This window comes from Ctenopharyngodon idella, chromosome 5 (assembly GCF_019924925.1).
Source record: "Ctenopharyngodon idella isolate HZGC_01 chromosome 5, HZGC01, whole genome shotgun sequence".
NCBI classification, from domain to species: domain Eukaryota; kingdom Metazoa; phylum Chordata; class Actinopteri; order Cypriniformes; family Xenocyprididae; genus Ctenopharyngodon; species Ctenopharyngodon idella.
Genome location: NC_067224.1, coordinates 20,510,577 through 20,531,908, shown reverse-complemented (window position 1 = coordinate 20,531,908; position 21,332 = coordinate 20,510,577). Strand labels below are relative to the sequence as shown.

Here is a 21,332-nt window from a genome sequence, read left to right as displayed (position 1 = left end):
ATGGTATTCAGATTCTTGTTAAGGAGAACAAGAAAAGCACATGACTTGATCATCTCCAAAAGACAGTTTCTTTGTGCTCCACATTGTTTTCTAGCATACAATAATGAGTTTATTCTTTTTATATGAGGAATAGCAGCTAAAAATAGCTGCCTATTCATCACTGTAAAAGTGATTAGTCAATGTCTAATATGTCAATGACAGAGTACAAGGTAATTAATTATATGTAAATACAATCTAGTGCAGCTAAGAGACTGCATGCTTCTAAAGGCGGTACATATTTATCAATGCACAGGATTTCACAAGCACTGCTGACCGCTATAAAAGCGAGCAGAGCCGAAGGAAATTAGGTTATTGTCCTTATTGAGGGGGTATAAGGTGAAAAGAGAACATACATGAACCTCAACTAAACTGACTACAACATATAATCATAATTTTTAAGCTTCGCTCATCACAACCGAAACACCTATTAAAAGCTCAGTTCAACCCCCCACCTACCCACCAACCCAAAAAAGAAAGTTGTCATCGTTTGCTCACCCTCAGGTTGTTTAAACCTTTATAACTTTCTTCAGTATAGCACAAATGAGATGTTAGACAGGATGACAGATTTCTCTCCTTTAACTTTCAGAGCATCTTTTTTCAAAAATGAAAGTAAATGGATGAGTTGTTCCACCTAACAGGCTTCTTTTGTTTGTTCACAGAAACAAGAAAATTGGGATCTGAACAACATAGGGGTGATAAAATGATGACGGGATGTACATTTTTGTAAACGGAGTACTGATAAATATGCTTATAAAAAATAAACAAACTCAAAACATGAACCCAGTAAGCGTGTGAGTGTACAGCAGTTGCTTACATTGATAGCACAGCTGCCTGTGTTATATTTACCTTTTAGGTCCTTTGGAGTAGGTGAATGTGAAGGTGGAGTCGGAGAATCTAAAGTCTGAAACAAACAGACAACCAAGATGACACAAACTTAAGGTATGTGAACAATATAACACACTGTACCACAAAAAAAGTCCCTTTCAACAAGTGTAGTCTCCATGGCAACATCAACAGGGAATGTCTACTGACAATGAATATAGGAGAATTAAATTGATAGCTAATAAATGTGTGATGGTCAACAATAGTATTGTATTTATTAGCTAATTGAAAAAACATTCACATCACAAAGCAACACCTGAGAGGCATGTTAATGTTTATATTATGATGAAGATGATGATGATAAAAGCAGAATATGTGGTAATAATAATGGCAGCTCACGTTTTGCTAGGCCCTCGGTTGCAGTTGATTATTGCATAATTTATAATGTCCGGGAAAGATTAAATCGCGAACGCTGGGGCACATTAACCACATACGTGTTTTTGAACATATCGGGCTTTTGTGTGAAAGAGGAAATAAAGCCATCAGCAGTGAGCCTGGCAGCCTGTCAGTTGTGTTGAGTAAATCTATAGCAATTGTTAAAGGAAGACAGCACTCTTAATAAGAGACAATGGAAACTCACCAGAAAACAGGCAGTCTTTCTCTGCCTTACACCTTTGAATTACGATGTCGACGTCTTTTTGAATCCTCTCTTGCCTTGAACACATCCCCATGAAATAACATACACTAGAATGGCTTCTCTAACTAATATTCGGCGAAACAAACGAATCCTTTCCGCTTGCAGGCACGATGGATGTGGGGAACAGTAGAAATACGTGCTTGGAGGTCTGCTGTAACAATCCCAGGTGTGTCACGCCAACCGACACCGTTTCATCTCGTCTAACAATAGCCTCGATCGCATGAGCACAGCGGACAGCTCTTCCTCGCGACAGCTTTCATAAAGATATCACTTTTACACCGGAAGCATCTCTCAGTCGTCCTCATAACTCTGCTGAACCCAACAATGGCGATGTCGAAAGCAAAGGCAAGGAGCGCAAAAAGATATCGCAAGTCTTAAAGTAAAACCAACGCGGGCGTGAGCATCAGACCGTTACTGAAGAGCTGAAGTTGCACACGGGGGGAATCAGTGTGGGAATCCTGTGATTGCATCCACGAGAGGAACCCAGTGGGATCGGGAATCACAACAAGGCGGATGATGTCATGGACGTGTTTTTCTCCCCACGCGCCCACTTTGCTGCTACTGTCCAGCACTCTGGATCTGCTCAGGCTTCAGATTGAGGAGAAACATGGTTTTTAGCCATGGAATAAAAAGCCGTTTATTTACTAATAAACAATTAATCAGGATACTGATTTTTAATTGCTGGTTTTTAAGCAATCACACGAGCAACACTGTCGTTCTTATTAAAAACAACGGCAACAATGCAAGTGTGATCTTTCTTTTATACAACAGTTCAATAAACAGTTACTAAAATCAAGTAATTTATTTGTGTGTCGCCTATCAACCCACAGACTGAAATCCGCACTTGAATAGATGAGTGGAGCGACAAATATTTCTGCCTTCTGTAATCAATCGGCTGAAGCTCGATCCACTCCGGGCTTTGCATTTCACACGCTCCACACACTGATGAGAGAAACCCTGCTCAGAGCAGGAGGCAAATGCTGAGCCTGAGTTACTGAATTTCAATCCAGGAAAAAAAAAAATCATGTCACACATAATCATGAGCGATCATTGTTTACATTTTCAATTAGTAATATGTATTGTATGTAGCTAGTGTTGTAATGCTTAATATTTGAATCAACCCAATGAATTCATTAAACATTTTACCTTTAGGGGTTAAGACAAGTTAGAGTGTGTTATTCTAACTTTAAAAGGTTATTTTTCATGTCTGTCACTCTTATTTTGATTTATGTTGTATATTTAGAGAGGAATTTTACTCCTACTGTATATATTTATGTAAAGGACTTTGCTCTAGAAAGGTGCTATGGCACTCTAAAAAATGCTGGGTTAAAAACAACCCAAGTTGGGTTAAATATGGACAAACCCAGTGGTTCGGTTAAAGATGTAATATTAAATGTAATATAAGTCTCTGGTGTCCCCAGAATTTGTCTTAAGTTTCAGCTCAAAATACCCCACAGATAATTTATTATAGCTTGTCAAATTTGCCCCTATTTGAGTGTGAGCAAAAACATGCAGTTTTTGTGTGTGTCCCTTTAAATGCAAATGAGCTACTGCTCCCTGCCGCTTTTCAAAAGAGGGCGGAGCTTTAACAGCTCGCGCTTCGGTTGCTCAACAACAACAAAGCTGGAAAATCTCACACAGTCAAAATGGCGATTGTAAGTAACGGTGTTCAGCCTTACATTGGAGTGGGACACTGATGGAGAGACTGCAGGAAGAAGTGCGAATGGACGTTTCTGAATGGTTAGTGGATAAATTTATGTAGTTGCTGTGGAGTTGATTCAACTCATCGACTAGCATGTGCCGTCATGTTAATCTTTTATGCAAATCCATGACCCTCGTTTGTGAAGCAGTTTATTTAACTCAACTATTGATTAAAAATTACTATATGGCTGCCTTAAAATGAACCCAAAATTGGTTAAAAAAAATGGCTGGGTGAAAACAACCTAAATCACTGGGTTTGTCCATATTTAACTCAGCATTTTTTAGAGTGAGAAATAAAAAATACCTACTTATTTACGAAGATGTTCAAAAATATTCTTTTCAGGAACTCTTTTTAAATTTTAGAACAAGCTTACAAACAAAGATAAGAACATTCTTAAGAATGTTTTTAGGAATACAGACATGTTTTTTAGGTAATGTTCTTAAGGAATACAATATTAGAAATAAGATTATTATTCTTAAATTAGAAATAAGAAGAAAATGGCAATTAAGATTTTTAAGTATGTTTCATAAATACATTTTAAAAAAAGAAAGAAAGAAAGAAAAAAGGTGTGCTCTTTTTCCATCCTGCACTGCATGAACACAGTAAAGTGGTGTCATTACCAGAAACTGTTAAAGGAAATGACAACCTTGGCATTTGTATCATTGGAGAAAGCCGACTTGTCAACTTGAATCACATGTGCTTCGTAAAACAATCATATAATGACCTTGATCGCATTGAACACTTTCAGAGCTTTTAACAGTCTCATTTGTAGATTCTATAGAATTGAGTGTGAAGTTCCATAAGTGAATCCTACCTGTCACAAGTGTCTGTGTGACCTCTCATATAAAACAGCTTTATCTGATAGCAGATCACATTTTGGGGGGGAGACCCACATCATTTGAATTGACTCCTTGCTGAACTGAACGTCTTTATTTGACAGCGGATAACTCCAAAATAAAAGTCAGGTTGAATTAGCAAACAAGCATTCATTATGTGACGAGCTGTTTCCACATTGTCCACAATGAATCTGGCATACACTATCACCCCAAACACATTGTTTAAACATTGCATTTAGACTATAGAGCAACAAAGCTTTTACCCACTATGTGGAATGGGTCATGCGATCAATATGAACAGATCACAACACACTTCATCACCCTTCTCTCGCTGTGCTCACACCCATCATTCTTCTCACATTGACATTATGAACACTGAACAGTTTCATTCCAGTCTGTATATACAATTTCTACACGGTTCTCCCATGCAGAAAAATGTGTCACTAACAAAATGGTGTTGCAGTAATAGCATGTTAGGTGGGTTTTTGGTACATGTACACTTAAATAGAAATAACATGTTACATGAATATGATAATATGGTAATAATCTGATAGTGCCACAGTACTTTTTTTGTAAGGGAAACTGCAGATTTGCATTGTTTTACAGCTATATTATTGTTTTTATTTATCACTGATCACAGCTAATAGAAATAATAACAAAAAACCATCTTCAATAATGAATAATAGCAATAAATTATTATTATTTTAGTTTTTCTAAATTAGCGTCAAGCATTTGCATTCATGAAACTCATGAGATTCTGTTCACACCAGAGAGGAAAAGCTGTAGAGGGGCACGGTTTAGGCCACAGCAGCTCGTCCAGCCCGAAGATGGATGGCTGTGTTAGTGGCACTTTGATTAACAGTTCTATCCGGACTTTGGCTGGTGGCTCACCAGTCTGGAGCTGCTCCAAGGAGACCCCACTAGCCCAGCTGTGCTGAAGCAGGCAAGGCCTCGGCTGATGACTGCAGTGGCAGGAAAATCCATCTTCCTGCATTGAGCCTCAAATGTATTTCCCCTTTCTACATACACTGTGTGATTGAGGATTTAGTGCATGTTCTGATGAATACAAACACAAACACACTCATCATTTTCTCTTTCACCTAAATGGCACCTCTTCTCAATGCAGTGTTGATGGAATCAGCGCCGCTGATGTGCATTGCAGAACTTTGTTAATGATTCTTCTCTGCACCGCCATCAACACATCATTCAGTGCTCCTTTCGATGATTTCACCATTATGAGGGTGATAAAAGAGCCCTGGTGAATTTCAAAGCAACATATTTTGAAGGGGAATTCTACTGATAGAGCCCTCCAGGAAGCACTGTGTTAAAATAAACACATACGAGATAAGTATATGTGTCTACTGCCAGCTGGCTGAAGATAAAGAAAGAATTTGAAAAATGGACAAATGAAGCAGGTGGATAATAGAGCAGTGTTTCCTGTTTTTGTGGGGAGACCCACATATTTGAGTTGACTCCTTGCTGAACTCATGATCAGTTCATTAATCCTAATTTCACAGTGAGTCAAACAGCTGGTGACTGTGAGAGTGCATATGCACTCTGATGCTCTTTATTATCAGGTCTGCATGCTAGATAAAGTGCTTAAGAGGCTGGATACATCCAATTTACCAATAATCCTCTTTCTCCATCACCATCAAAGGTTTTGGGATGGATATTTTGAGACACAAGTTTGTCTTCAGCACTTAATCATTCAGCAGAATATTTGCTGCAGGTCCGTTTTGGTAAGTCACTTCAGCTCCAAAAGACTTCTTGCCTTATAAATTTATATTTGACACATATTTAATGCATTTGCCCTTATCAACAGCACCCAGGAAATTGGCTTTTTATGTGAAATAATGAATCTTTTCATTTAATAACCTTTTTGTTTTTTTCCAGGAAACTTTATTGCCCTGGTATGTAATGGGAATTATGATCAGTTATGAGTTTCCTCTGAGTATAAATGATGTTTTTTTTAAATGTAAAAATGCAGAAAGTTTTCTGTGAGTGTTGCGATTAGGGGTAGGGTTAGAAGATAGAATATACAGTTTGTACAGTATCAAAATCATCATGTCTACGGAAAGTCCCTAAAAACCCAGCGTATTTGTATGCTTGCATAATTCAATTCAATTCAATTCATTTATTTGTATAGCGCTTTTCACAATACATATCGTTTCAAAGCAGCTTTACAGAGAATGCATGTCAACATTACAATTTGGAGAATGCAGTTAGCTAATAATGTAATAATTTAGGCAATTAATATACAATCACTGTTAGCAATTTAATTGAAGGTAGAAGCAAAGAGCTCCTGGAAAAATGAATTACATATTAACAATAATTAGGATATATAGAAATTTGCGAATGTGCGTGTTGATCCAGATGTTGCATCTTCTGAAGTAAAAAAAGCAAATGGAGAATAATTAGCATAGCTGCTGTTCATAACATTAAGCAAAGATAGTCATGTGCAATTGATCTGATATGAGATGGATTATGTGAATGCTTGGCTAAAGAGATGTGTCTTTAATCTAGATTTAAACTGGGTGAGCGAGTCTGAGCCCCGAACATTATCAGGAAGGCTATTCCAGAGTTTAGGAGCCAAATGTGAAAACGCTCTCCCTCCTTTAGAGGACTTAGATATCCTAGGTACAACCAGAAGTCCAGAGTTTTGTGATTTTAAAGAGCGTGAAGGATTGTAGGGCGATAGAAGATCGGTTAAGTACACAGGAGCTAAACCATTTAGAGCCTTATAGGTCATTAGCAGTACTTTATAATCGATACGGAACTTAATAGGTAACCAGTGTAGAGATGATAAAATTGGTGTTATATGATCATATTTTCTTGACCTGGTAAGAACTCTAGCAGCTGCATTTTGTACTAATTGTAGCTTGTTTATTGAGGAAGCAGGGCAACCAGCTAGTAATGCATTACAGTAATCTAGTCTAGACATCATGAAAGCATGAACTAACTTTTCTGCATCAGAAACAGATAACATATTCCGTATCTTAGCAATGTTTCTGAGGTGGAAGAAGGCTGTTTTTGTAACATATGAAATATGATTTTCAAAGGACAAGTTGCTGTCTAATATAACACCTATGAAGAAACAAATGTGTATAATGACATAATTCCACATAAACATGGTTTACGAGGACACGGGAAGTGTGTCCGAAAGGTTTAAAAACAAATTTGGACAAATTTGTACCCAGAAGTGACGAAAACCTGACCAAATTTCCAAAAACCTCCCTTTAGGGATATCCTCATTTGTAAAACTGGTGTAAAAATAAAGTAATTAAAGGCTTTTTAAAAATGCAGAAAGTTTTCAGTGATGGGTAGGTTTATGGGTAGGGTTAGTGTAAGAGGATAGAATATACAGTTTGTACAGTATAAAAACCATTACGTCTGTGGAATGTCCCCATTTACTGTAGATAGCTAAGTAAATGTGTGTGCATGTGTGTGTGACGGACCTTTTTTATTCAGGTGGCTCAGTTCTACAATATTTCTGGCATAAACAACATTAGCAATCTGGGACTTGATGTCTCGCAAAATTAAAAGTCTAAGGATGAAGGGACTGGTGAAAAAATTGCCACCCTTTATCCAAAAACAATATGTTGAATGAGCATTTAGATCCCATATGTGCAATGATGTCACGGTTAGGTAGGCAAAGAGCCACTTCTCACCCAGTGGGTATGCATGTGTATAATGTGTTAGGGATTCATTTATTTGCCGGAGATGGTCTCATTTCCCTTCCCTCCCTCCCTGCAGACTGACTCTGGAATGAGACCAGCATTCCAAATATCCATGACTGCAAGTGATGTAATCCATTAGCTTAGCTTGCAGGAAGCACCAATCTGTGACACACAGTGAGGAGACAGAGACATTGATCATCAGGACGATTCCTGATGGAGTTTGTGATACTGTATACAATGTAAGCCGAAACTGTAAATGACTCCAAAATGACTCATCTCATTTTGATTTAAAACTTTTCCTGCTACACAAATCTGTATGTCAACCTCGAGAAGTCTTGATTCACATTTAAAGTTCATGATCATCTATAAATCAGCTTGACCTTTTAGAGGGAGTCTTCATTGCTTTGTTTTAGCGAAAGGTATATTGATGTTTCTGTTCATTTCCAAGTTCAAATAACAACAATCAGACAGCTTTCTGTCTGATGCTATTTTGTCTCTTGGTAATATGGCTTATACTAATAGTGTTTGGTCAATTGCCTGTTTTAGCCAGGTAAATCACCCTTTATGCTTTTACAAAATTGTCCATTTTCCTATTTAATCTATGTTATGTTAATAATTTTGCATATTGTTGGGCCTATGCAATGCAATTTTACCTTTTCTATTTTGGGTCACCACTGTCAATTGGTCATGAAGCAAAACCAGGTGAAAACCACTACCCTAGAAACCTTCTTTTATAGTGTTCCTGATATAACAAAACATTCACATAACATCTCTTGTAACCAAGAGGTTAAAATCTGAATATAAAAACGGGCTCTGTTTGATGTTCTGAGGACCAAAGAGGGCACACATCAAGAAAGAGCAAGAGATTTTAGGGAAAGTTAATTTGCTGAATGACAAAAAAGTCTTTCTTTGAAAAAGGAACAAAGGAGATTGAGTAGGGGCACAGGACTCCCAAGGGGGAAGGATGAAGTCAACTTCACATGTCAGATAACTTAAAAGCGTGAGACAGTGAAATGGAAAATTTCAAGGGCTGTTTCCCTCTGGACTATTTCGTGCTTGGCAGTGGGGAAAAACATGTTAGTTTTAGAAGTTTATTTTGTTAGTATAAATGGTCATTAATATGCATTCATTTAGCAGTGGTGTTAAAATCCCTTACAAAAAAATAAGTACACTTCAAGTTCATTCTATTAAGTAAGGTTCAAGTATATTTTTAAGTATACTTTATGTAGTAAGTATACTAATATTCAATTCAATTCACATTTATTTGTAAAGCGCTTTTCACGATACATATCGTTTCAAAGCAGCTTTACAGAGAATGCATGTCAACATTACAATTTAGAGAAACTGGTATCGGAGGTGACTGTCCAATATATGTGGTATATCTGTTAATATACAGTGGGTACGGAAAGTATTCAGACCCCCTTAAATTTTTCACTCTTTGTTATATTGCAGCCATTTGCTAAAATCATTTAAGTTCATTTTTTTTCCTCATTAATGTACACACAGCACCCCATATTGACAGAAAAACACAGAATTGTTGACATTTTTGCAGATTTATTAAAAAAGAAAAACTGAAATATCACATGGTCCTAAGTATTCAGACCCTTTGCTGTGACACTCATATATTTAACTCAGGTGCTGTCCATTTCTTCTGATCATCCTTGAGATGGTTCTACACCTTCATTTGAGTCCAGCTGTGTTTGATTATACTGATTGGACTTGATTAGGAAAGCCACACACCTGTCTATATAAGACCTAACAGCTCACAGTGCATGTCAGAGCAAATGAGAATCATGAGGTCAAAGGAACTGCCTGAAGAGCTCAGAGACAGAATTGTGGCAAGGCACAGATCTGGCCAAGGTTACAAAAAAATTTCTGCTGCACTTAAGGTTCCTAAGAGCACAGTGGCCTCCATAATCCTTAAATGGAAGACGTTTGGGACGACCAGAACCCTTCCTAGAGCTGGCCGTCCGGCCAAACTGAGCTATCGGGGGAGAAGAGCCTTGGTGAGAGAGGTAAAGAAGAACCCAAAGATCACTGTGGCTGAGCTCCAGAGATGCAGTCGGGAGATGGGAGAAAGTTGTAGAAAGTCAACCATCACTGCAGCCCTCCACCAGTCGGGGCTTTATGGCAGAGTGGCCCGACGGAAGCCTCTCCTCAGTGCAAGACACATGAAAGCCCGCATGGAGGACTCCAAGATGGTGAGAAATAAGATTCTCTGGTCTGATGAGACCAAGATAGAACTTTTTGGCCTTAATTCTAAGCGGTATGTGTGGAGAAAACCAGGCACTGCTCATCACCTGTCCAATACAGTCCCAACAGTGAAGCATGGAGGTGGCAGCATCATGCTGTGGGGGTGTTTTACAGCTGCAGGGACAGGACGACTGGTTGCAATCGAGGGAAAGATGAATGCGGCCAAGTACAGGGATATCCTGGACGAGAACCTTCTCCAGAGTGCCCAGGACCTCAGACTGGGCCGAAGGTTTACATTCCAACAAGACAATGACCCTAAGCACACAGCTAAAATAACGAAGGAGTGGCTTCACAACAACTCTGTGACTGTTCTTGAATGGCCCAGCCAGAGCCCTGACTTAAACCCAATTGAGCATCTCTGGAGAGACCTAAAAATGGCTGTCCACCAACGTTTACCATCCAACCTGACAGAACTGGAGAGGATCTGCAAGGAGGAATGGCAGAGGATCCCCAAATCCAGGTGTGAAAAACTTGTAGAATCTTTCCCAAAAAGACTCATGGCTGTATTAGATCAAAAGGGTGCTTCTACTAAATACTGAGCAAAGGGTCTGAATACTTAGGACCATGTGATATTTCAGTTTTTCTTTTTTAACAAATCTGCAAAAATGTCAACAATTCTGTGTTTTTCTGTCAATATGGGGTGCAGTGTGTACATTAATGAGGAAAAAAAATGAACTTAAATGATTTTAGCAAATGCCTGCAATATAACAGAGTGAAAAATTTAAGGGGGTCTGAATACTTTCCGTACCCACTGTATGCTGGTCAGTAAACATGACAACGGAGAATTCAATGTATAATCTTTAATAAACTGACACTCAGGAAAATACAGGAACAGGAATGATAACCACTAACCAAACATGCAACATTAACGCAAGACAAAACACTGGGGAGAACTAAGGGCTTAAATACACAAGGAGTGGTAATCAGCTGAACAGAAACAGGTGCATGGACTAACAACCAAGGAAACTAACAGGGAGAAAAGAAAACAGGCAAAAAGGGAACATGGTAGTGAATAAAAAAAATAAAATAAAAAAAAAAAGAACGTCCTCGTGCTGTAATAGTCCAACTGAGGGTGGGGCTCTAGAGGTGAATGTGAAGCAGGCAGGGAACAGGAGAAGGTGACGGTGGGAAAAACCAGGGGCCAGTTGCATAAACTTAGCCACTATGTTAAGACTGGTCAAACTAGTTCTTAAGACACAATCAGTCTTAATCAGTCTTACCTTTCCTTTTCAAAGTAGACCAAACTACCTTTTTATGTAGCTGACTTTAAAAATGTTTTCAGCCTTGAGGGAAAAAATGAGTTGGCTTACTTTTAAGACTAGTAGCAGTTTAAGCAACTGGCCACAGGGCAGTGATGACAGTGGGAGGAGCCAGGGAGGAGAGGAAAGCAGGAGTATCCAGGCGGGGACCCAGAGCACAGCCAGGACGAAGGCCCGTGGCGGAGTTGAGGGAGGAGCCATGGTGGAGTCATGTCTGGCTAAACTTTGGGGGGGTGACTGACGGAGACTGAGCTGATGGAGATGGAAACCCATGTGAAGACGAACAGCCGATTAGACTAAGTGACACCGATGGCTCTGAAAACCTAGTTGGAGCCTCAGCGACGAGCATCCGAGGTAGAGCCAGAGTACCAGAGGACTGAGGAGGAGACAGTGGGACTGAGGACCAAGGCAGCGCTGAAGGGAAGGCAGAGCCTGATGGAGACAAAGGGGTGGAGGGACGAAGCATACCTGAAGGCTAGGAAGTCTGTAGTGTATAGGCAGAGCAATGTCTGACCAAGGTGGAGCTGGAGGGATGAGGGAGCCTGGTGGAGCAGCAAGGACAATGGTCCCAGGTAGAGCCAAGGGAGGGCCTTCTTTCGCTTGTTTCTGCTTCTGCTTATCCTGTGTTTTGAACCCGAGATTCTGTACTCTTTCAGAAGATGAATAATAGAGCCCCATACCATATAACAGTAAAAACATGGATTGCCAGAAAATTCAGTCAATGGCGGGGAAAGAGTTAAGTAGATTTTAAGTAAATTCCTATGTACACTACCAGTGGACTACACAAAAATTCACATAATCAGAATTAGGAACATAGCCTATGTTCTTTATAAATAAATATTTTTTAAAAAATGTAAGTTTATAAGACAGTATGTAAAATTATGTGAAAAAAAGTATTTAATAGGCACTCAATTAAAAGAGTAAACACAACTACAAGCCAAGTATACTTAGAATTGGCTACTTAATTATACTATTAAGTAGGTTATATCTTGATCAAAAGATTGAGTACAAGTATAGGCCAAATATATTTAGACTTTTCTGTCAGTATAAGTCAAGTATACTTAACTGTAATTTTAAGTATATTTCTCAGAAGTACATAAAAAGTAGACCAAAAGCATACTTTCTTATTTTTAGTTTAAAAGAAGTATACTAATAGCACACTTGAATAAACTTCTTTTTTGTAAGGGCATGCTAAAAACAAGTCAACCATAACAAAAACAAGCAACAATTTCTTTTTTTCTTTTTTTCTTTCTTTTCTTTCTTTCTTTTTCTTTTTCTTTCTCTTTCTTTCTTTCTTTCTTTCTTTCTTTCTCTCTTTCTCTCTTTCTTTCTTTCTTTCTTTGTTTTTTTCTTTCTAAGACTGCATTGAAGTCTAAGATCACATTGAAAATCTGGGATTTAAAACCTAATTTAGACTTGGAAATAAACAGAAAGCTTTAAGATTTAAGGATTACTATCCTCATAAACAAATTTGTGAGCATTTTGTCTGGTGGTCTTTTGAACACCCCTCATTTTTTATAAGCCTACTCACTTTTTCCATTCTAAGGGTCCTGTCAAAGAGTTTGTACCCACCCACACAGCTGCCATTTCATCTCTTTGTCTGATTTGTGATACATGTCACATCCAAAAGTTATTTATCGAAGGTTTCACCGCTGTCTTGTCAAAATGCATGGATTTTAAGTCGCGCATAAATAAAATAATGTATATTATCTATTGGAGTTTGCAGCCTAGGCATGATATGTCACACTTTCCTCTGCTGACTGGAATTTGACACATTTTTTTGTGGCTTTTGATCACATGATTTTTAAATGGAGAACAGGAAATGGGTGAGAACTGAAACTTGTGACATTTCAACAAGTGTCAGCTTATTTGTAATTGACAGTTGAACCCATGGAGCCTCAGGCTATGCAAATCTGCAATAGTTTTGCTACCTTACACTGTTAAATGACAAAAGTGGCATAATTAACATCATTACCAAACACAAACTGAACATATTGGTTATATTACTTCTCTTGGAGAGCTGAATAATGTCTTTAAAATGTGAAAAGTGAAATGTGAAAGTGTGTACCACAAGCCACTATGTAACTAGGCTATGTAACTAGCTATCGTTAAATGTAAATCTCTCCTATCAGAGACTGGTTAAAAACAGTTTTGATCAGATTGTTGACACCTGGCAGTATAGAAGATAAATATTCATGTGTTTACAGACAATTGTTTCAATGGTTACATCAACCTGCTGTGTATTGTGATAGCCCTGCATATTCTGTCTGCTGGCAAACTGGCTACAACTCAGTAACAGCAGCAGTTTCCATGTTTAGATCTTTTTGCAATAGTGGAATCATAGAAGGACATTGACAGAAAACAGTTGTGTATTATGAGGAGATTGATGTCTGCCAGCGATTATTGAACTCTTGGCAGGTAGACTGAGGTAGCGACGGTTCCCAGGAGACTGTGGCCACCATCTGGGCTGGAAAGAGATGCAAACAGTCCCCCCTTCACAGAGTCCCTGTGTGCTGCTGTGCTGGTCTTGCATTAAGAAGTAGAAATGAAGTGAAACTGAAAAATAATATTGTGGCTAATGTTCCAATCAGTCTGATTTAGTGGCATAAATATGCCTACCATTTTGTTTTAAGCTATAAATGCTTTCTCAGGCTGATGAAAAGAATGTCGAGTACTGTCCTCTACCAAAATGACATCACGCCATTAAATTCTCTTTTCATCCATTATAAGACGCTATTAACTATGTCCAAAATTGCAGCAGCAATCAAGAGAAAGGTTCAAGATTAAATATTTTAAAGCACATTTGTAAATGTCAGTTTGCTGTTAGAGTTAAAAAAATACTTTTATTCAGCAAGGACATATATTGATCTCAAATGAGAGTAAAGACATTTATAATGTTATTAAAAAAAACTATTATTTTAAATAAATGCATTTTCATTACTGGAGTAATGATGCTGAAAATTCAGCTTTGCCATCGCAGGAATAAATTACATTTCAAAGTATATTAAAACAGAAAACGGTTGTGTTAAATAGTAATAATATCTCATACTACTAGTTTTTTACTTTATATTTGATTAAAAACACACATCCTTGGTGAGCATTTTTCAAAAACATCTTAACAGCCCCAAAACTTTTAAACAGTAATGTAAATGTTATCATTTTGTAATAGTAAAATATCTATGGAATATTATATGGAATTCCATAGCACAAATGCCATATTCAAGTCTGAGCCAAATAAACAGCAGCCAATGAGGAAAAAAGATTGTGACATTTGCAGTGTACTAAACTTTTGTACCAAGCAAAAACATTCATAGGAAGGGGGGATCATTTGCATAGACCGTTTTAGCTTATGATAATGTTATGTCAATGAAAAAGTGTGTTTAGCACCAAACACTACTTCAGTCATATTACAAAATATCTGATGTCTTTATTCACAAGGGCAGAAAGTCTGACAACAGAAAAATTCATGATTGCTTTTTTCATATACACTTTAGTTAATACACTTGTGCTTAACACTCAGTGAAATTAAATTACAATAATATCAGTGGGAACCTTAATATTTACACAGACAATTCAAGTAAAATATAATAACAGCACTAATACATGTTATCAAGGAGACAACTTTGTTGAAAATATTCACAGCTGAAAGAATATGATCAAACATAACCGAAAGACCTGAAATGTCATGATTTTATTTCAGTCAAATTAAAGTGTGTTTAGGTGACTATTTTCATTGTATGATTGTATTTTGAATGACCAGATTTGTGAATTAGTATTTTTAACAAATAGACTGAATTCAAGTATTTAAGGTGAAGTGAGTGTAAACTGGACTCCCTGTTTTTCTGTACAATGGCCTGGCAGATGGGGGTGATAGGAGTGTTTGGGAGACCTGTTTGGGAAATTACACACTTCACCTTTAAGATAAAATAATTAATCAATAGCACCCCCCACCCCCTCCCAAAAATGGAATCATCAAGAGGAACAATAAAAATACTCGTAAATTACTACGATAACAGAGATTAAAGAAAAAAAAAAATTTCCACAAATCCATTATAATTCATAAACCAGTTCAAAACAAAAGCTCACTTTATGATTCACATAGTGTGATATATATGTTGACTTAATCATCAGATTAGGCAGAGTGAACAAACTCTTTAGTGGTTTGCATTATCACCATTATAATCAGAGCTGTACGTATAAAACAATTTTTGTAATATTGGAATCAAAATATATTATACAAGGGATGCAGTTATTAACAAAATTCATAATTCTAACAATTAGGCTTTAAACGTCTTTAAAAAGTCATAAAGCACAAAGTTCAAAGACATACTAAAACACCTTAAGCCCACATAAGTCCACCGCAAATCTGCAGAAGCCTTGGTTTGTATAAAAATCAATGTGCAACAAATTCTTCATCATAGGGATCCTGTAACAAACACATATAAAAGCAATGCAAAGTCTATGTACAATTAGAGTCCACCACAGTTTGGCATCTCACAAACGTGCAACACGTGCAGATAGATCAGATGTCATACTGAAGTCCTGGGTTTCCTGATGACTAACTGAACAGGACCCTCAGAGACCGTTTTAATGATGTTCCAGGCATCATAGTGCATAAGGCCTTGCAAAGACCTGCCGTTGATGGCTAGAAGTTCATCTCCGACGTCAATGACCCGGGACTGTTCAGCAGCTCCTCCTGAGTGGAGACAGAGAACACACAATTTGAACTTTTCACCTTTCCTTTTTCACTATTCATTTATTGTGCTCAGGGATGGGCTAGCGCTAAGCTTTCTCTTGATGCATAGATTACACCCTCTGTCTCCCCCTGGTGGACGTCTTTAAATGATTAAGTAGAGCACTCACCATGGAAAATGCGTTTTATGTAGAGAGGTCGATCTCCATGGGCAGATGCTTTGCCTCCATCTACGCTGAACCCTAGACCAGCTGTAGTCTTCTGTAACTCCACACTCAAAGCCCCGTCTGGCCCCACTTCCACACCTACAACACAGCAAGCAGCCAATTAGTAACAGAAAAAGTCATTTTTCTGGAGATTACCGAATTATAAAATTCATCAAACAACAGCCAACAAGTTAATGACTGACAACGAGTTAATGTTTGCCATGAGAGTGATAATGACTCCAGACACTCACTTGTTTTATGTTCCCTGATACTGACTCTATGGCCAGGAGATGGGCAGACTACAGTCTGAAGAGGAAGTTCTTGTCTAGTTGATATTGGCTCAGTGTTCTTGCCTTTCTGGATGATAACTAATGCTTGTCTCGGCAGTCTGGTCTGGTGAAGGCAGGACAGTGCCTCTCCGTGTGTGATCCCACTCAAGCTGGTCCCGTTTATCGACAAAACCCTATCTCCTCTGTGAATGGTACCTTCCACCCCTGCCACCCCTCGAGTGAACACCCGATGGACCTGCGACAAAAGAAACGTAACATTTCAGTCTAACTTAGTTTAGAAGGTAACTTTAATAGTTGACTCTATATAAAACTACTGGTTCATTTAAATACCACAAGGGGGTGACAATGTGTAATTAAAAATGCTACTGAAAATGGCTACTGAATTTTCCATTTATTTATTTTTAGGTTTATTTTTAAGCAAAAAAAGCTTACAGTAATAGATTTCTGCTCAAGATCTACTCCTCCAGCGATGCTGAAACCCAGTCCAGATCCCTGCTCTTTGGTTAAGATCACAAAGTAAATGTCATCTTTAACCTAGATAAAAAGATTAACGAAAGACTGGTTAATATTCTTGAAATTAAAAGAAATATATGAAGCTATGAATATGGCCCATAAAAACAATGACTGAAAACACACTGACAAAATAAAGCAAAATAAGTGACAAAAAAGTGACAGTTAAGTAACAATTGTGAGCTTTATAAATATTAATAAGCCAAAACAAAAGATTTTCTGTAATTGCTTGTGCTACATCTGAAGGCATATCTTCCCCATCCCTTAAAAAGAAACATCAGAATGCCAGATGGTCTTTATGCTTAAAATATTAGCTCTCTAAACTGAAGCCTGAAGACCTGATAAATTACCTCTGAAAGACTGTTTGTTTCCTGTATGAGACTTGTCACATCCACTTTGGTTGTGAGGGAACACAGAAGATCTTGCACTTTATTTTGGTCCAAAGGAGAAGATTCAAGGTCTTTCAAACTGTCGTAGGAGAGAAACCGATATCAGCTAAATGTATGGAATGTGTTAAAACGTTATCAACCAATGGTTGTTAAAAATATCCATCTATTATCAACTTTACACACACTCTTTTCATTGCACATTATAAACAGGTCTTTACACACCTTATAGACCAACATGAGAGCCCTGTGACCTGGCCTTCATGTTGCTCCCCGTTACTGGTTGAATCAAGAGCCCCAGTGTCAACACTGCTCACCCTGGTCATCATGGTGCACTGCAGGCCATGTGATGCTGGGTCTATGGACCTGCGAGGGTGGATTTCCAGCTCCGTCTTAAAGATCACATTTCCAGGGTCACTGGTAAAATCCTCAGTACACAGCTTGTCCAGTTCAGGCATGCTCAGTGCCCTTATCTCTCTCAATTTGGAGCGTGACAGGCCTCCATGGGCACGGGCATTGCGGGAGCGCAGTACTGGTGGCATGTTGACGGTGGCCTGGTTCTGAGAGGCCTTATTTCTTACCTTCTCTTTCATTACATCTTCTGTGGTTTGGGTCGAAGGAGTTGGTTCAGAGTTGGTGGAACTGGAAGACAAATTCTGTGAATATGGTGGAGATGGAGTTGAGCTCAAATTGTCTACACATGAGCTGAAACTCCTTCTCAAAGAACGGCTGTCATTGGACTGAGTGCTAACAGATCCAGCATACCCAGACAACCTCCGGTTTAGAGGTGGCTTGGAGTTAATAGCATAAAACGGAATATCTATACACTTTATGGCAGATCGATCAAAGCTGGCCAGATTCTCAAAGGACTGGATTCTTTGACGAACTGAGAAGGGGTTTGGGTCAAGAGTCCCACTGGTGTCTGTAGAGTAGCTCCTCCGTTCTAGTCCCCTTAGGTACAGTTTGGATTTGCTTGCCTTAAGACTAGAAGGAGCATCTTTATTATTTGAGTTCCTAATGAGACTTTCTTCCTGGCCATTGCAATACACTTCCTCATCAGTTTCATTTGACTTATTAGCACCACTATGCTGCGGACAACTAGATGAAGAACTGGTCGATTCTAATGGGATGGTGTGCCTTCCAAGAGAGGGTTCAGAACTGGATTCCTCCCACTCGACTTGATCAACCGGTACTGAGGCCAAGCTTAAGTGACTTGCATTCACTACTTCCTTGCGTGTAAGCACAGGTGTGGACGATGAAGAGGATGAAAGTCGCACCTCAATGAAAGTTCTTTGAGTGCTGACGGTGACTTCCGATTTCGAGACTTGCTCCTTTAGATCCAAGACTTGCTCCTTCTTGGAAGGCTTGAGTTCTTCTTTGGTTGTGTTGATGGGATTTGCCTTCAAAATACTGGTCACAGTTGGCTGACTTTGGTCAGTTTTACAAGTAGAAACCCTGATCTTCTCAGAAGCTCTGGTGGATTTAGGGCTACCAGTTGGTGTGGTTCTTTTGGAGTGGAGTTTAGGAGACTGACTTGGGGAGCTGAGAGCTTTCTTGTGTACTGGACTTTCAGCCCTGGGTGATCTACAGACAGTCTGTTCTTGGTCTTTGGATTTACTTTTAATACTTAGACCCTTGAGTTTAGAAGAGGTGTTTGACTTTTTATCATCAACTTTGAGTTTACTTCTCAGCAGGGGCGAGACAGGGGTGTCATTAGGGGATTTAGTTCCCAAAGATCTGACACAGTAAGTGGTGGATTTACTCTGATTTTGGGAGAGGGATGATTTCAAGTCAAGTATGGGATGAACTGTCCCTCTCTCCTTGTCTTTTGGAGCAAGCGTAGAGGAGACCTGCCCACTAGTTTTGCCACTGGTATAATTTGATGCCTTAGGGTCTAACACAGTTGACCTCAGTGGCACTTGTCCAGTGTTAAGTTTCTCTGTGAATAGTGATGCATCTGATAGCAACTTAGCAGTCCTCTCTTGACTTCTCGGGGTGACGTGGCGATTGCTTTGAGTTACAGGGGGACAAGTGACACCTGTTGGTGTCTGGCAGATTTGAACAGGCTTTGAAATGGTTTCACATTTTTCATCAGTGTTGCCGTTTGATAGTATTCTCTGAGATGCACACATTGCTTCCTGTTGTGTGGGAGCATGTCCACTATCCCCATTTAAAAGAACATCATCTAAAACTTGAGGGGAAAGTGTCTCTGGTAACTTAAGGGGTGAATGATTGTTCTCTTGTGAATCCTTGTCTTGCGCTGAGAGTGATGGAGGATTGTGGCAATCTATACTAGCAAAAGTCTTGTTAACACTATGGCTATTGTCAATGCTATTTCTATCTTGCAGAGAACTGCCCTCTGATTGGCTGAATGCAGGCTGACTGACAGTGCTGAAACAGAGCTCAACCTCCTCCTCATCTGAGTCAGTGTCCTGAGGACCCTCACAGTGACCTTGAGACATCTCTCTTTTGACAGCACTGTCTGCAGAGTCGCTTTCAGAGTCACTATCTTCCACCAGACTGTACATACTTGGTTTCTCTCCATGTCCTTTCTCTGGAGGGACAACATCCTCTTCCAGATTACTAAAGTTTCTTGAGTAACTATTTAAAAATGTCTTTCCTACAGGAAAATGGCAAGCATTGTTCCCCACATCCAGTGCAGAGAAATCCAGAAGGTTTGGTTGTGATGGCGCTGCAGTCTCTCTGTCGTCTACTTTACTGCACTCTTCTGTTTTTGCAATTGTGTCTGTGAATTCCAAGACATTTTGGTCTTTTTCTTTGCTTTCTGATGAGTTCAGTTCAGCTATTACATCATCAATATTAGTGACAGGCATGTTGTTGTGGATTGCTAATGCCTGTTTTATATTTGTTTCTGATGAAGGGCTTTCTTGAGCCACAACTAAAGTTTTGTCCATATGATTCCTTTCTTCAGGAGGAGGTCTAGGTGCCTCCAATTTAGATGAGCCCTCACAGCCAGAGGACATAATCAGGCTAGAGAGTCGATCTACAGCTGCAAATGTGGATAAAAATACAACATAGTTAGACATTACAAAAACCATTTTCAATTACTACAAATGTACAGGTCAATTAATCAACACAGTACGTTACATAGGACAATTCCAACTTCAAATCAATAATAGGTAGTTAAAAACCTTGGCAGAACAGTAAAAGAGAATCACTGGATATGACTCTACATCAAGATAAGTCCTACCACACAAGTGCACCACTGAGGTCTGCAAGACAAGCTACAAATTGCCTGTTTTATAAATCAACATTCCACTCGAAAAATATTCGACTAATCCTTTTCCAGTCTCCTTCAAATATGCGTATAGAATTATATTAAAATAAAACCATAGCAATACCCTTGAAATTCATTCCATAGTCTGATATTTCATTGATTCAAAACTGGTTCTGATTCTGTTGATCATTAGTGCTTTTCAAAGCCATCAACTTTGGACTTCTAGTATGAAACAATTTCTCTGAGAGGAAAAAAAGGTGAGTCTCACTCATACCCAGGGATTGGTGGGGACAACAAAGACAATCTTCAGAGATTTTTTTTTTATTGTTTCCAATGATGCAACACTGGCATCCTGGAGGCATATTTTCTGAGACTTTATTCAGTTTTACCTGAAGCAGACACCTCTGAAAATTCCATTCACAATTAAAAAGACAAATGTAAAATATGTAACATCTTCTGAAATATTTCATGCATTCAAAAGGCATTTCACTGGGTATAACTGAAAAACGTAGACCTTATGGTACATTCAACGTGCATATTATTCTAAATATCATACACACAGCTGATAAATGCTCATGTTTACATAAATGTATATGAGCATTTGCTCTACTGTATATGATGAATATGATCAATCATATATAACCATGAGATGACGGCAGGTATAGACAGACAATGACAGACACATGATGTTAATACACTGTATATCACTTGTTCCTTGAGGCTA

General features: G+C 38.7%; 2 protein-coding genes across 6 annotated transcripts in view; both read right to left on the bottom strand.

Annotated features, from left to right (window-relative positions):
• The window catches only part of parp8 (poly (ADP-ribose) polymerase family, member 8), a 32,714-nt gene extending 30,124 nt beyond the window's left edge, over positions 1-2,590 (bottom strand). Inside the window, exons 1-2 of one of the 2 annotated variants that reach the window (XM_051893095.1) lie at positions 1,502-2,590; positions 886-940 (exon numbers count right to left, since the gene is read on the bottom strand). In XM_051893095.1, the coding sequence (XP_051749055.1) occupies positions 886-940; positions 1,502-1,592 (146 nt within the window). In that variant the 5' untranslated portion in view covers positions 1,593-2,590. The remainder of the gene's footprint in view (positions 1-885; positions 941-1,501) is intronic. The other variant, XM_051893096.1, reaches the window with a different exon arrangement.
• Positions 2,591-14,690: 12,100 nt separating this feature from the next.
• The window catches only part of pdzd2 (PDZ domain containing 2), a 74,564-nt gene continuing 67,922 nt past the window's right edge, over positions 14,691-21,332 (bottom strand). For 2 of the 4 annotated variants that reach the window (XM_051894998.1, XM_051894999.1), the window contains 6 exons: positions 17,596-20,380; positions 17,335-17,452; positions 16,907-17,008; positions 16,436-16,709; positions 16,149-16,283; positions 14,691-15,981 (listed from right to left, as the gene is read on the bottom strand). In XM_051894998.1, coding sequence (XP_051750958.1) covers positions 15,815-15,981; positions 16,149-16,283; positions 16,436-16,709; positions 16,907-17,008; positions 17,335-17,452; positions 17,596-20,380 — 3,581 coding nt within the window. In that variant the 3' untranslated portion in view covers positions 14,691-15,814. Of the gene's footprint in view, positions 15,982-16,148; positions 16,284-16,435; positions 16,710-16,906; positions 17,009-17,334; positions 17,453-17,595; positions 20,381-21,332 lie in introns of those variants that run through there. The other 2 variants (XR_007930379.1, XM_051895000.1) reach the window with 2 other exon arrangements.